The sequence below is a fragment of the Triticum urartu genome, chromosome 5, assembly GCF_003073215.2.
Source record: "Triticum urartu cultivar G1812 chromosome 5, Tu2.1, whole genome shotgun sequence".
Taxonomy (NCBI): Eukaryota; Viridiplantae; Streptophyta; class Magnoliopsida; order Poales; family Poaceae; genus Triticum; species Triticum urartu.
The window spans coordinates 622,292,244-622,309,447 of record NC_053026.1 but is presented as its reverse complement, the minus strand read 5'-3'; the positions used below and the strand labels follow the sequence as shown (position 1 = coordinate 622,309,447).

The window sequence follows — 17,204 nt, the reverse complement described above, 5'->3', positions numbered from 1 at the left end:
CCGCGCTCGCCGCCCGGTTCGGGGTTGCCCGCGGTGATGTGGTGAGTACCAAACTGGCCGGGAACCAACAGTCTTCAGCAAATAGGAGCTGTAACTATTTCTAACACATCTACTAATACCCGTCTGATCAGACTTTGGGATTTGTGCAAGTGCATCTGAATGAAACGACCTTCATCTAACGTTTATCAACTGTTAACCCCAAAATTATGGGGTATTTCTAGGTCGACTGAGCCATAACCACTCACATGAGATTCATCAAAATCGTTAACCATACTATGCATGTGCAGGTTGCTGTTCTTAGCCCGAACGTGCCGGCGATGTACGAGCTACACTTTGCCGTGCCCATGGCAGGCGCGATCCTCTGCACCTTGAACACACGGCATGACGCGGCCATGGTGTCCGCGTTGCTGAAGCACTCTGCCGCCAAGGTGTTGTTTGTCGAGTCAGGCCTCCTTGAGGTTGGGAGAGCTGCTCTGAATAACCTCGCCGGCGACCAGACTAGCGCCACGGCCCTTCCGGTCCTCATAACCATCGCACACGATGGAGGCTGCATCAACTCCGCCTACAACGACTACGAGAGTCTCATCACAGAAGCACCATTAGGGTTCGACATCCGTTGGCCCCTGAATGAGTTGGACCCCATCGCGTTGAATTACACGTCTGGCACAACTGCGAGGCCCAAGGGCGTGATCTACAGCAACTGGGGCGCGTACCTCAACACTATTGCAACGGCTCTCACGTACAACATCACTGTTACGCCGACTTACCTGTGGACCGTGCCGATGTTTCACGCCAATGGGTGGAACCTATCATGGGGCATCGCCATGCAGGGCGGTACCAACGTTTGCTTGCGCCACTTCACGGCAAAGGTCGTCTTTGATAAGATCTCACAACACAAGGTGACGCACATGGGCGGGGCACCCACAGTTCTCAACATGATCGTCAACGCACCAAGTGGTGACCGAAAGCCACTGCCAGTGATGGTACATATCATGACCGGCGGCGCCGCACGGCCGCCTAACATCTTGTCCGGGATGGAGGAGCTTGGATTCATAGTACACCAAATGTATGGTCTTACTGAGACTACCGGCCCGGCCACCATCAACACATGGATGCCGGAGTGGGACACGTTGCCGACCGAGGAGCGCTCACGGCTCACGTTGCCGACCGACTGGGGTGAGACACCTTGTGCGTTCGTCAAGTTAAAGACTAACGTCGATGCAACAGAAATAGAGATTATAAACTACTGTCGGGATAAGTTGCCACATTACATGGCACCAAAGGCGGTGGTCTTCGCTGACTTGCCCAAGACTTCGACAGGGAAGACTCAAAAGTTTATTCTCCGTCAGAAGGCTCGGGCTATGGGCAGCCTTGTGAAGACATAAAATAGCGCACGTGAGATCATTTGTCTTGGTCAAAATATGGTATTGTATCGTATGGGGTGACTATAGCTTAGAAACAGAAATATATGACAATGAGACAACTATTTGGTTGTTATATTTGTTTACCAATATTTAGTTGTTAACCTTCATTTTCACTGAATTTTGCAATGATGGTCGATTGTGTGCATCACGAGGCAGAGACCAGGTGCACGTTGTGTCATTATACAGAATTATATCCCAAATATTCATAATGACTGCCTATTTCTTAGTGACTAAGACATTTTTTGAGCAAAACATGGAAGAGGGGGGGGGGGGGGGGGGGGGAGGGGGAGGAGGAGAAAGGCGATCCAGATATTATTTTTATTTTGTGAAATGGTATGCTCCTTTAGATAGTTGCACATTTTATAACTTAAAGTTTGTCCATCTCAATCATTGTCTTTTTTTATTTTAAAAGCAGACCATCCCATTTCCATTAATTTGACATAATGGTAATACACATTTCAAAATAGAATAACTAAAAGAAGGGGAAAGGTAAAGAACAAGTTTACGCACTACCAAACAATCCATTGTGTGCGCCTATGATCGCTACACTCACCATCCGACGAAAAAACTATTGTCTTTGTAACACGCAATTCAACTGATTGAGAAATAAATCACTACACATGTTCCTATGACTTCCTAGAAACAGTGTGATCAAACTATCTATCTTCAACAACGAACACACACAAAGCTATTTTGATTAGAGTAGACTATGCATTGCATGATGGAGTCGACTCTAACACCTACACAATCACTTTGATGTCGACATGGGTACCATAGGCCGCGCCATCTCCCACCCGACGATGCCCAAGGTAGCGGTCGTGGCGAGGCCAAATGACCACTAGGACAAGATGCCATGCACTTTCGTCAAGTTGAAGATTGTCATCGGTAGCGGTCCGACAAACTAAAGCCGAACTAAACCGATTTTGGCGGTTAGTATTGTATGTGGCTATTGATTCGGTTTTTGAATTCATAACCTCTCTGGGCCTATGCAATAGCATGCATGATGGACTGTAAGATAGAACAACTAATTCATCATCCAACGATACATCATACGACCTGTTTCAATGGTGTGTTGGTACAGTTGTTGGTAAAGTAGCAACTTGTATAAATTTACAGCTAATAATCTAGTCATCTTAGTAGGGCCAGGGGAAATAGTATCTCGGCATCTTTGTTGCTGCTGTAAGTTGCAGATCATACAACCCATCATCTCTCACCTCAATTTTCTTTTGCAAGGAATCTCTCACCTTATTATTACCTTTCATGTAGGATTTTATATGACATGCCATTGATGTCTTACGGTGACATGCATTCTACTGGAGATAGGCCTATTGGCTTTGGCCTGTGGACAGTGGCGCCTAAAAAAGGAGGTAGCAGACTAGTAGCTCTCGACGGGTGAATTAGTGGATGTGAGCGTGTGTAATGTGAGATGATGGAAGATGCGACCGCACCGACAAAAGCTGCAACCAGGAAGATGGCAGAAGCTGCGGCCGCACCGAAAAAGGTGCAACCGAGGAAGATGGTGGAAGCTTCGGCCGGAGATAGTGCGTCTACGGGGAAAGCTACAATCAGCAACATAAAAAGCTCCAATATCCAGAAAAAAAAGCTATAAACAGCAATATCTTCAACTGGGGAGACAGACAGATTTTCTGCTATCATGAGGCGAATTTTCGTGTTTTGACCATTTTCTAAAAGTTATTCAAGATCTGACTCCAGTTCGTAAAAATTTCGGGATCTTTATTATCGCCAGGGACTATGGCGATAGGGTTGCATAACCTATCGCCAATATCTCTGATGGTAGGACTTACCGGCACCGTCACGTCCGTTTAATACAAACAAGACCCTACCGTCGTAGTCCTTGGCGGTAGGCAATGCAACCCTACTGCCTAGGTATTTGACGGTATGGTCCTCTAGCCAGATTCCACACGCCTGTCAATCTGAATAATCTATAGTAGCCTAGTAACCTAGTAGTCAAGTCACTGGTCATGCCACAAGAGAGAGCATATAAAAATCTACTCGCCTAAAACTTGCCGCTGCTGTGTGCTCATGCTCCCATGCATGCACAGAGCACTCAATGCATGCAGCACATCCATACATCAATCTCATGCATGAACAGATTGTTCAAGGCAGGCAGCTCATTCATTCACCCATCCCATACATGTGCCATCTATTTTATTTTTTTAGTATTTTATAAAGCAGCACACTTTATGGAGCAGCGCAACGCAACTTTAGCTGCCACGGGCTTTGACATTTTATTGGGCCCTACCGCCAATCACTTCGGCAATAGGATATAATGGGCTACCGCCAAAGACTCTGGCAGTAGGGTATTTTCCACGTTAGATGTCCGTTACGGCGTAGTCAAAGCCTATTGTCAGAGATTCTGGCGGTAGACAGTTAAAACCTTATCGTCAGAGACAATGACGGTAGGAAAAAAAGTCAGATCCTGAAATTTTTATGAACTGGGACCAGATCTCGAATAACTCTCAAAAAAGGATCAAAACATAAAATTTAGCCCTATCGTGAGTGTGTTGTGAGTTATGACGGCGACGACGTGCTAGCAGAGGTCAGGGCGGCGGTGCTGCGAGCCCGCCTCGGAGACAGCTTGCGAGAGCACCCTAAGGAAGAGAAACATGGTGAGGAAATGGGAGGATCTTGCGGCTGCGCGTCGTCCAATCCAACGATGCGGGTGCATGCGACCGATCAGGGGATGGCGCCAATGGACCGGCGCCTTTTTATGTAGTACGGCTGTGCTCCCGTGATCCGGCCACATCATCATGTCCCTCTGGCTCTCACTCACAGGAAGCCATGCCAGCGGTCACCCATGTGCTCCGTCGATTACTCCGCCACCACCGCAGATCGGATAATACTCTTACCACTTTCATTTTTATATTTTTAAAACGAATAGGAATCCAAATACAGATGTTCTCGGATACAGATGCGGCTCGGATATTATTCGAATATGTATACGTATCGGATATTTTCTTGATTCGGAACGGATATGAATTATATCAACATGTTGCTTAAGTAAATTAGTCGATAGCTATGTAACCTGAAATAATCAACTTGTGACATACAATAAGTCAATGATAAATAGATTTATGAATAGATACTATTGTAATGCATAATAATTTATAAGTTTAATCATATAAAGAGTAAAATTTGATCACTTATTTGGCTTTTATGCTGGATAATTGGAATATTGGGCCTAGATTTTAAAAAATACCTCCCATAATCTTATTCGGATACGGATATATCCACTTCCATATCCATATTTGTGTCAAAATCTCCTACCATATTTTATTTTGTATTTGTTTAATAAATTCGGATACGGACAATTTCCATTTCCATTTTAGTTCGGATGCGGATGTTTCGGATACGAATAGACATTTTCTTGAATACGAATATCAGATATTTCAGATTATCCGCTACCACTTTCCACCCCTAACCGCACCATCAGCGGCATCGGACGCCACTATTATTCTACTCCCAGGCCCAGCTCGAGTTATTATAATCCAACCCCAGATTTTGCCCGAGCGCGCGCGTCTACTTTATCATCCCCGCGTCTACTTTATCATCCCCACCATGCAGCCCGTTCGCATCTCCTCCCACTGGCGTCGTGTCTCTGTCCTTCTTCTCCAGCCTGGTAGGGAGGGATCAGGAGGAGGAGGTGGAGGTGCTGGACATGGAGCGCGGCACTGTGCGGTGCGCGGCCAACTACGCGCCGCTGACGCCGCTCAGCTTCATCCAGCGCGCCGCGGCCGTCTACGGCGACCGCCCCGCCGTGGTGTACGCGGGGAGGCGGCCAACCACGTGGAGGGAGGCCCGGGACCGGTGCGTCCGCGTGGCCGCCGCGCTCGCCACCCGGTTCGGCGTCGCGCGCGGCGATGTGGTGAGTGCCTCTGCTCTTGCTTGCCGCTGCTTCCATCTCTTTGCTTGCTTTGTCAGTCGATGCCAGAGAGAAAGGTTGTTAGACTACATAAGAACTTCAGGGCTCATTTGGTTTGGAGGAAATCAAAACGTAGGAATTAAGAGTAGTATAAGAATTTGATAGGATGACACTTGCCATCCTATGGATTTGACTTGCCTCGGTCCTACATGTAAAATGAGCTTTGAGTGGATGTGTAGTTTTCTCCAAAAACACATAAAATGAATAGTATTTCTATAAAATTTCTGTACGCATTTCCTATAAACCGAATGCACATATAAAAAAAATTCCTCCGGAATCCTTGTTTCTATGTTTTTCCTACAAAAATCCTTCAAACCAAATGAGGCCTCAAGGTTTTTTTAACAGCCAAGGTTGTTAGACTACGTGCCTAAGAAAGGTTAATTATTTCTCAGTACGAATTGCTTGTTTGCATGATAGAGCGCTGCTGTTTGCACTGGTGAGCAACAGCGGCATCGCTCACATCGTAGCGAAATCATGCAACGACAGTCGTGCAAATCGCGGCCTTTGATATCCTTGTCGGCTCAATACTAGCCCGTCCATCGTGTAGTCCATGGGCCCTATCTATTATGAACAGCGGACGAGCCACGAGAGCCGCGTGCTAATCGTGTCATCCATTTGCAGGTGGCTGTTCTCAGCCCGAACGTGCCGGCCATGTACGAGCTACACTTCGCCGTGCCCATGGCCGGCGCCGTCCTCTGCACGCTCAACACGCGGCACGATGCGGCCATGGTGTCCACCCTCCTGAAGCACTCCGATGCCAAGGTGTTCCTCGTCGAGTCAGGCCTTCTCGGCATCGGGAGAGACGCGCTACAGCGTCTTGCCGACTCCAGGTCCGGCGCCGCCAGCATTCCGGTCCTCGTAACCATCTCCGACGACACCGACTCCATCGACCCTGACGCCTGCGGAAATGAGTATGAGGCTCTCATCAAGAGTGCCCCTTCGCATTTCGACATCCGCTGGCCGGCGAACGAGCTGGACGCCATCACGCTCAACTACACGTCTGGCACGACGTCGCGGCCCAAGGGCGTGATCTACAACCACCGGGGCGTGTACCTCAACACCATCGCCACGGCCCTCGCTTACGACATCACTCTGATGCCGATGTACCTGTGGACGGTGCCCATGTTCCACGGCAATGGCTGGAGCATGACGTGGGCTGTCGCCATGCAGGGTGGCACCAACATCTGTCTCCGCCACTTCACGGCGAGGGTCATCTTCGACAACATCGCACGACATGGAGTGACACACATGGGTGGTGCACCTACGGTTCTCAACATGATCGTTAATTCGCCCGCGGTGGATCGAAGGCCATCGTCGGCCGAGACGGTGGTGCGTGTTATGACGGGCGGCGCGCCGCCCCCGCCCCGCGTCCTGGCTGGAATGGAGGAGCTTGGCTTCGTGGTATATCATATATACGGCCTCACCGAGACGCACGGTGCAGCCACTGTGTGCACGTGGATGCCGGAGTGGGACGCGCTGCCGGTGGAGGAGCGCGCACGGCTCAAGGCGCGGCAGGGGTTCCATCACATAGCGATGGAGGATGCCGATGTCAAGGACCCGACCACCATGGAGAATGTGCCGCACGACGGCAAGACGGTGGGCGAGGTGATGTTCCGTGGCAACACGGTCACGAGTGGGTACTACAAGGATGTTGATGCGACCAAAGAGTCCATGGCGGGAGGGTGGTTGCGCACAGGGGACCTTGCCATCCGGCACCCAGAAGGGTACATCCAAGTCAAAGATAGGGCCAAGGACATCATCATATCGGGCGGCGAGAACATCAGCTCGATAGAGGTGGAGTCCATAATCTTTGGCCACCCAGCGGTGCTCGAGGCAGCGGTCGTGGCGAGGCTCGACGACCATTGGGGGGAGACACCATGTGCCTTCGTCAAGCTGAAGGATGGCGCAAGTGCCACAGAAGCAGAGATCATAGGCTTCTGTCGGGAGAAGCTGCCACACTACATGGTGCCCAAGACAGTGGTGTTTGAGGATTTGCCCAAAGCTTCCACCGGGAAGACACAGAAGTTTGTTCTTCGGGAGAAGGCCGGAGCGATGGGAAGCCTCACGAAGGCCGGAAACAGCAAATTGTAGCATTTGTTGGTGTGGATGGAATATTGTTGTATTTTTCTTTCACATCTTGTTGTGTCCTCATGTAATATTAAGGCGGGAGCAACTAGTTAACGAGCACTTCTTCGGAAGCCTCGCAACGATCAGCGCCATTTGGCGCGCTCTCAGCTATTCGCCACGTGTTGCGTTCTGGGCGGTTTCTTCGGATGTTGTGTCCATGTGAAAAAAAAGATCGTCAAAACCTATCAACATAGGATCTAGTTTTGAAGATCTCGACGCGAGGAATCCGATGATGAAAGCGGTTTAAGATTTGAACACACGGTTTGAGAGATAAAACGTTTTGAATAAACAGATTTACGAAAAAGGAAAAACTCCCACGTTGCGACAAATGGAGCGCTGCATGTGCGTCACTTGTCGCAACTAGGGAAATTGAAGTGATCTTTGCAGGAAGTACTCCCCAATTAGTGATTGAGTCTGTCTAAATCTCAGTCGACTGAGACTTCGCTATGTCTCAGTCGAATGATGTCATCTTGTACATATCGTTCTGTTTGATCGTAGTTTCTGACCGCTGGTTTGTGATGTTTGCTTGTTGGGCTTGTTTGTTGGCTCGGTTGTCCTTTGTCTGCTGTTTTGTTTTCTGTGATGGGCTTCACTAGTTTGGGCTGGCCTTTTATCTTTGTCAATTAACTGTTCATGCATCATTAATGTTTTTCAGGTTGTAGTGCATCGGCTGAGGTAAGATTAGCTGTTCGTGCAGCTTGGGCATGTTGATGTTGTGTTCTCTCTCTCTCTCTTTTTCTGTTCAAGTCTTTTTTCTCTCTAGTTCCTTAAAAATAGAAATGACAGGCATGCAAATTGCACGTGGTAGACGGACATGCTATTGACATGTGTATAACCACATTGGCACTACTTTTTTAAAAACAAAAAGAATGTTAAGTTGCACATGGACAGTGGACGTGCAATTGTGCATGGCCGGAGTACATGCAACTGTGTACGGACCTCGCATGTGCTAATCGAGTGGCAACATTTTTTCTAAAAGAAGTCCGAAACACCACCATTTAGAAAAGGAAAATAACACAAATCAAAACGGAAAAATAAAAATAGAAAGGAAAACAAATGGTAGAGAAATGAATAAAGAAAAGTAAACCGGGCCGCCCAAGCACTCAGCTCCCCGCCCCGCCCGCACCCTAATTATACCCCGGCTAATGTCGCTTCAAATTGCATGTGGACTACAACATATGCGGTCGCACACGGGGCGACGTGCAACTGGGTGGCATGTTTGAAAAAAACACTATTTAGAATAGATAAAAAACCTATAAAAACAAAAATAAAATTAAAAGTAGAAAAATAGAAATAGTGATAGACATGTAGTTGCGGTCGGGTGCGACACTTGCAGTTGCGGGGATGTTGTCGGGCTTGCAACTGGCCCGCCCCCTCTACCGGCGCCCTCTCCGACAGAACAAAAAAGTCCAGTTGCGGTCTGGCTAGAAGACATGCAATTGCGGTCGGATGCGACACTTGCAGTCGCATGCCTAGTATTGAAACATGCAAGTGGCCCGCCCCCTCTCCCGCCGCCCTCTCCGACAAAACAAAGGTCCAGTTGCAACCATGTTGGGGGGCATGCAGTTGCGGCCGGATGCGACGCTTGTAGTTGCAGGGCTATTGTCGGGCTTGCAACTGGCCCGCTCCTTCCGACGGAACAAAAAAGTCCAGTTGCGGTCGGGTTACGGGACATGCAGTTGCGATCGGGTGCGACACTTGTAGTTGCATTCCTAGTGTCGGGCATGCAACTAGCCTGCCTCCTCTCCCGCCGCCCCCTCTGACAAAACAAAGGTCCAATTGGAAACCATGTTCGGGGACATTTAGTTGCGGCCGGGTGCGGTGCTTGCAGTTGCAGGGATGTTGTCGAGCTTGCAACTGGCCCACTCCCTCCGACAGAACAAAAAAGACCAGTTGCGGTCGGGTGCTACACTTGCAGTTGCAGGGCTATTGTCGGGCTTGCAACTGACCCGCCCCCTCTGACAGAACAAAAAAGTCGAGTTGCGGTCGGGTTACAAGACATGCAGTTGCGGTCGGGTGTGACGTTTGCAGTTGGATTCCTAGTGTCAGACATGCAACTGGCCCGCCCCCTCTCCCGGCGCCCCCTCCGACAAAACAAACTTCCAATTGCAACCATGTTTCGGGACATGCAGTTGCGATCGGGTCCGGTGCTTGCAGTTGCAGGGATGTTGTCGGGCTTGCAACTCGCCGCCCCCCCTCTACCGGCGCCCCCTTCGACAGAACAAAAAAGTACAGTTGTAGTCGGGCTAGAAGACATGCAGTTGCGATTGGGTGTGACACTTGCAGCTGCATTCCTAGTGTCGGACATGCAACCGGCCCGCCCCCACTCTCGCCGCCCCCTCCGACAAAACAAAGGTCCAGTTGCAACCATGTTAGGGGGAATGCAGTTGCGGTCGGGTGTGACACTTGCAGCTGTGGCGATGTTGTCAGGCTTGCAACTGGCCCGCCCCTTCTACCGGCTCCCCTTCCAACAGAACAAAAACTTCCAGTTGTGACCGGGCTAGAAGACATGGAGTTGCGGTCGGGTGCGACACTTGCAGTTGCATTCCTAGTGTCGAACATGCAACTGTCCCCTACCGGTCTCTACTCAAACCACAAACAAAGTTAAAAAAACTCAAACCAAAAACAAAGTCTAGTTGGCCGGTGACAAATTTTTTTGAGAAGGAAAAAAGATAAGTTACACGCCAATGACACACATACAATTGTGTGTGGCCGATGTGCATGAAACCGTGTGTGGTCGATGGGCGTGTCGGCGATAATATTTTTGGAAAAAAAGTTGCATATAGACACTCACAATAAAACATGTAATTGCATGTGATTCGATGTACATGCAATTGTGTGCAATCGATATATGTGTAAACAAGTCACAATATTTTTTTAAATAATGATAGCAATAGAAAATGAAGAAAAAACAAAAAGAAAATGGGAACCAAACCAAAGCGAACAGCCCTATTAATCGCTCTTGTCCCCAGGCAACACGAGCACTAACAAAAAATTCAGCCTAGAAGAAAGCTCAAAAATCAGACAAAGGAAAAACCACACCACCCCTCACGGCCAGCCCATGAACATCTCTGTCCAACACAAAGAAGAATAGAAGAGAAGGCAAGAAAAGGAAAAGGAAACAAGGCAATGGGCCGGGGGCACAACTAAAACAGGCCAATACAACACAAGGAAACAGTGATCCTGGATCTTAAACAGAAAACAATGGAAAGTTAAGTACATTGATTGAGACTTCCTTAAAAATCCGTCGACTGATTTTTAGCCCAGCCACACAAAAAACACAATAGAGTTGCACTCACGCTGAATACATGCAGTTGCTGTCGGTGGCGACACTTGTAGCTGCATGCCTAGTGGTATATATGCAACAAACCTTCCCCCTGACAAAGCACCACTAAGTTGCAGTAGAATTGAAGGCATGCAATTGCCGTCGAGGACAACACTTGTAATTGTGTACCTAGTGGCAGACATGCAACCATTCCTCCCCCCCCCCCCCCCCCCCCCCCCAAACACAGAGATGTAAATCGGGGCAACAATTATAGTTGCATGCATAGTGGCATGCATGCAACTGCCCCTTCCTCGACAAAAACACCACATAGTTGTAGTCGTTTTGAAGATATGCGATTACCGTAGGGGAGATATTTGTAGTTGCATGGCCAGTGACATGCATGCAAGTGCCCCTCCCGACTAAACACCACAAAATTTTAGTCAGAATACGACACTTGCAGTTATGTGCCTAGTGGCACACAAACAATTTTCCACTTGCCTGACAAAACTCCACATAGTTGTAGTCGCATTGCGGGCATGTCGTTACGTCGGGGTGCAACACTTGCAGTTATGTGCCTAATGATAAACATGCAACTATCCCCTCACCCGACAAAGAACAATTGATTTACAGTCAGTGAAGCTAGGGAGATTGTCCAACTATATGACAATGTTGTCAATTTTCAAAAATAAAAACGTGTTGAACAGTTAAAAAAATAAAAAAAAAAAAGGTTTGAGAAAAAAAAAAAGGTTTGAAAACAACAATAAAAAAGGAAAAAAAAAGAAAAGCAAGAGAAAAGGAGAAAATACAAAATGTAAAAAGAAATTCAAACATGACAAGGAACATAGATGAAATAATCATTTAAAATACTTAAAAGCAAATAAAATATTAAAAAAGATTCTCAACCGCTTCCCCACCCCCTCTTTGGAAGGTTTTTTTCCCGTTGAAAAATTAAGCCCAAAACTAGACAAAAAAGAAACCTCTAAGCCCAGCCCATAGCGCATATTTGGCAAACACGAGAGAAAAGAAACAACAAAAGAAAAGGAAATTGACCCATCACGCACCTAAGCAACTGATTTCAATATAAGACAGACATAGCTACATAGATCTTGAAGCAACAATGATCTAACGGCCAGGGAGTCGACTGAGTTTTAACAGTCCTGTATGAACCTAAACAGAGAAAAAATAAAATGAAAAATAAATAAATAATAAAAATAATGGTAGAAAAAATAGAAAAAGTTGAGACCTCTGAACTGCTACTAACTGAAGAACAAAAATACACACACAAGTCACTTCACTCTACCTGTTCGTTCCCATCCTGTAGAGAAAAATCAAAAAGAAAAAAAGAAACGGACCTAAACCTTGTAGAACAACCGGCAAAATAAAGCCCAACACACAAAGAAAAAGGACCTCCGCCCAGCCCACCACCTGAAGCCACCCCCGATGAAAAAAATATAGACAAAAAAACAAGCCCATCCAGTTCGTTCCCTATGTGGGCTGATATACAGGAAGTTGCACAGATCCTAAAGCAACACAAAGATCTAAGGGTCAACAAATCGACTAAGACTTCACTAAAAATCAGTCGACTGATTTTTAGCAGAGCCCTTAGTGATTTCGTATTATGGCATCTTGGCAAAGAAATTTGTTCCTGAACCTTTCTGGCCGTTTGATATTTGGATTCTTTGTAAAGCCCGCACACATAATGTTTTTTGGACAAATTTAGAATGGAAAAAAGGGCATGCTACGCATCTGCCAGTTGATCTTTTTAAAAGATCGGCCGGTTTGAGCCGTTAGATCTGGCATCATCGAGCGGCTAACTGGCACCCTCGACCATTGCAACAAAGATATTGTTGCATAACCTCTTGCAACATATGTTTTGTTGTAGAAACTTTTGCAACAGAGGTCATGTTGCAGAAATCTTTGCAAGTTTTTTTTGCAATAAAGGTTATGTTGTGATTTTTTTCAACATAGATCATGTTGTGGAAATTTCTATACTCCCTCCTTCCATCTATATAGGACCTAATGCGTTTTTCGAGACTAACTTTGATCAAATGTTAGAGCAATAATATATGACATGCAATTTAAACAAAGCACGCCGTCAATTTCATATGTGAAAGGAGCTTTCAATGTACTATTAATCTTGTCAATAGTCAAGAGCGGTATTGAAAAACGCATTAGGCTCTATATAGATGGAAGGAGGGAGTAGATTTTTTCGCAACAAATATCATATTGTGAAAAAAAATTGTAACAAAAATCTTGTTGCCGGATATGTTGTTGCATCTCGGCTCGAGGAGGCGGCAACCATGGATGCCATTGCTCCTCTAGGACGGCGGCAACATGAAACGACGAGCGACGGAAGACGCGTGCCTCACGGATGCGGGCGGTGTAGTCCAGGTGCGGCCAGCACGCAGCACGCAGGTGGCCAGCTTCCAGCATCTACGCACTAGCACTGGTGCGTACTAGTAGGCTGTTGCACTGGCCACCGTCCATGGGTGCTTCTCGTTACATGTGTAGCAGCTTGCAAGCTAGATGTAGAAGACGGATGGAAAAAGGAAACGAGTGACTCTTGTTCATTAGCTATGGAGATAAAGTTAAAAGGATAAGCGGTAATGGCCTCACCTCATATGGGACGCGTGGCGCACATCCAAGACGGCGGACGGTGCGTTTGTAATCAGCAGGTGATGTGAATCTTTTCCCATCGAAAAAGGGAAAAATTATCGGAGCGCTTATACGTCAGGCAAAATATCATGTGTCGGTCACTTTCATTCAGGACCACTGAAACTTAATCCAACGATTGCAAAAAGATCGCGCACCATTATCTTCCTCCTTCCTTCCTTCTTCCTCCTGCAGCCGCCGCTCCAGCCCAGCCATAATCGTCTGCCTTGGCCCCCTGCGTCTGAAGGGCTCTGCCCTGCTTCATCCCACCCTCTGATCCCCTCAACCTCCCCACCGTCCCCGCCATCCCTCTAAACCCCCCCCCCCCCCCCCCCCCCCCCTTAGCCCCCCCCCCCCCCTCCCGACTCGTTTCCGATGGCTATCGCCGGTGCTTCTCACGCCATCCTTGCGCTCGGCCTTGCCTGGAGTGGAAAAAATGACTAACACTCGAAACAATTCAGGTACTTGATGTTTAGCAAACTGAAAAGGTATTTATTTCATGCCTCAATCGTGCCAAAAGTATAGAAATGGTATCTCAACTCTCATTAAATCCTTCAACTATTAAACCTGGTACATTTAGTTCCTGGAACCGATCAGAGTGATTTCAGTGGTGAAGTAGGCATGTGGCACTTTAAGTTTGACCAAGTAACAATTGGAGAGAACGGGAGGAGAGAGGATGATGGACGTTCAACTGTTTGTATGGCCCTGCATAAAAAGCGCGCTACTACTATTACAGTAGCAGTAGCGCGGTTAATGTGGACGCGCTACTGCTAAACCTAGCGTGGCAGGACTGGTCAGGTAATTTTAGTAGTAGTATGGTTCTACCGAGCCGCGCTACTGCTAAGTCGGTAGCAGTAGCGCCCCTTCTTGTCCAGCACTACTGCTAAGATTCTGTGTATTAGGTTTTCCCTAGTAGTGGGATAATAATATGAAGCATAAAGCACCATGTTCAAGTAGAGGGTACAGCGGGTTGCGGGAGAGTGGACCGTTGAATATAGATGGGGGAAGGTGATGAAGATGTTGGGAAAGATGACAGAGGTGTTGGTGTAGATCTTCATCACACGATGATTGTCCCGGGGGCGTTCCAGCGCCACCGGGAGAGAGGGGGAGAGAGCCCCCCTCCTTCTTCCTCCTTGCCTCCCCCCTAGATGGGAGGAGGGTTTCCCCTCAGTTCCTTGGACTCCATGGCGGCGGAGGGGCGGGAGCCCCTCCGAGATTGGATCTCTCTCTCTCTCTCTCTCTCTCCCCTTCTGTTTATCCGCTTCCAGATTCTAGCCTTTCATCGTTTTTTAAATTCCCGGAGATCCGTAGCTCCGATTGGGCTGAAATTTTAACACGATTTTTATCCGGATATTAGCTTTCTTGCGACGAAAGAAGGGCACCTACCGCCTTACGGGGTGGCCACAAGGGTCCAGGGCGCACCCCCACCCTTTGTGGCCCCCTTGGGCATCGTATCGCGTTGATTCTTTTTCCCAAAAATCACATATATTCCGAAAAAATCTCCGTAAGTTTTTATCGCGTTTGGACTTTGTTTGATATGGATTTTCTGCGAAACAAAAAACATGCAATAAACAGGAACTGGCACTGGGCACTGGATCAATATGTTATCCCAAAAATAATATAAGAAGCTGCCAAAAGTATATGAAAGTTGTAGAATTTTGGCATGAAACGATAAAAAATTATAGATACGACGGAAACGTATCACCCGCCGATGTTTCCTTTCCACATCGAGCTCTCTTCACCCCTCTCTCTCGTGAGTTCCATGCCAGTGACCGTCGTCTGTAGATATGGCTTCTCCATCAACCTCCGGCAGTGAATCCGGCTTCTGCGGCACACCGGCAATGATGTACCACGAGGCCGGTGAGGAGCGACGCGGAATCACGCCGGTGGATGACGGATAGGCTGTGATGGGTGTTGGGGGGGGGGGCTGCTCCGGCAAGGTTCCACCATGAAGGCCACCCACCACGACGGGTCATCGCGCACTGGAGTCGCCAGAACCGTGAATCCAAGTATGAAGCCCATCTCCCCTAATCTCTCTCCATCTGTACTTAATTATTCTCATTTTTATTTTGCATCATTTTAGCATCCCTTGCTTCTTTACCAGATGGTTGGCCTCCCCATGCTCCTTCAATTTCAGGTGCTTGTATGTTTGTGACAGAGAGCATCGGTTATTGTTGTGGAATGTGTGTAAAATAAATCGAAACATGATTTGAACGACATGATTTATGAATTGTGGGATCCAGTGGAATCAATTGATAAAATTGAGAAGATGAATGAATCAATTTTTCTGTCATTTGGTTTTGTGATATGAAATTGTACAACATAGTGTGCACATATGCGGAATTGATAGTCTGTGTTCTTTGAAATAATTGAACTTTGATATGTTTATGAAATGACATTGGAATCACAATAAGATATGTTTATGAATTGATTGAAATGTGCATTTTGAAGAACTGAAATCAGTTATTCTTTGATAGTGTAACTAATCAGTTTCACTTGTTGTGAAATATGAATTTTGAATTGGAATAATTGAACTCACTTTGTAAAAAATAAAAAATGCTTTTGCCACTCTTTTGAAATATGAAGTTACAGTCTTTTGTAAAAATATCCAAGTGAAATTTGTTTTTGAAAGGATTGAAATCAGTTCTTTGATGATTGAGATAATGAGTTTCATTCGTTGTGAAATATGGCATGGTCATTGGCATTGGAATAACTGAAATCACTTGGTAAAAAAATGAAATTGTTCATGCCACTCTTTTGAAATCTAAGTTTCACTCTTTTGAAATATGAATTTTCTTCCCTGAAATACATGAAACTGCTATTTCATATATCTGTAACATGTTATATGAATCAGATATGTATTGAAATAGATTTTAAATATAAATTGAAATTGTTTTGGCCACTATTGGAAAATTAAAATTTCAATCTTTTTTGAAAAAATATATGAAATTTTAATAGCTGAAATCACCTTTTAAATAAATTGAATTCATTTTTTCCAATCTGAAATAATCAGTTTCACTTCTTTTTTTGTGAGTTTGGGACATATAAAATGAAAATCAATGTATGAAACTATTGAAATCAGCAACTTGAAATGATTGCAATGTTTATTTGAAAGAGTTGAAATGCTATTTCAGTTAGGTATGAATTGAAATAGCTATGTGTAGCTGAGTTGTTTTAAAAAAGAAAATATGAAACTGACATTTAAAGTGAGAGAGGTTGATCCTTTGAAAAATAAGCTGACATTTCTGTATGTGTGTGAACTGTGAAGTGAGACTGGCTTCAGACACATGTAGGGCCGTGGTTGGAATAATGTGGGTAGGCCCAACTGATCAAATCACGTGAGTGGGGTCCAGCTGGTGAAATACAACAGCTTAAATGAAGATGTAACACCCACAATGCGACTATATCTCCCACGTCTTGGGGCACGACTTAGAGGCATAGCCGCATGGTAGTTTTGTCGCAAGAGGGGTAATCTTCACACAATCCCATGTACTGGATAAGAAAGGGATAAAGAGTTGGCTTACAATCGCCACTTCACACAATACATAAATAATTCATACATCATCCAAATACACTCAAAGACCGACTACGGTCAAATCCGAATAAAAGGAAGATAAACCCCAAATGCTAGATCCCCAATCATCCCAACTGGGCACCACTACTGATCAACCAGAAAAGACACAAAACAACGATCAAGATCTTCTTCGAGCTCCCACTTGAGCTCGGTTGCGTCACCTGCACTGGTATCATCGGCACCTGCAACTATTGGGAAGTATCTGTGAGTCACGAGGAC

The 17,204-nt window shown here is 46.3% G+C and overlaps 1 protein-coding gene across 1 annotated transcript; it reads left to right on the top strand.

The window, feature by feature from the left end:
• The first annotated feature begins 287 nt into the window (after positions 1-287).
• On the top strand, positions 288-7,608 carry LOC125507563 (butanoate--CoA ligase AAE1-like). The gene is made up of 4 exons (XM_048672105.1): positions 288-1,382; positions 4,327-4,382; positions 4,944-5,310; positions 5,989-7,608. Exons 1-4 carry the CDS (start codon positions 318-320, stop codon positions 7,456-7,458), a joined length of 2,958 nt encoding a protein of 985 aa, XP_048528062.1. The 5' UTR covers positions 288-317; the 3' UTR covers positions 7,459-7,608.
• Positions 7,609-17,204: the final 9,596 nt, after the last annotated feature.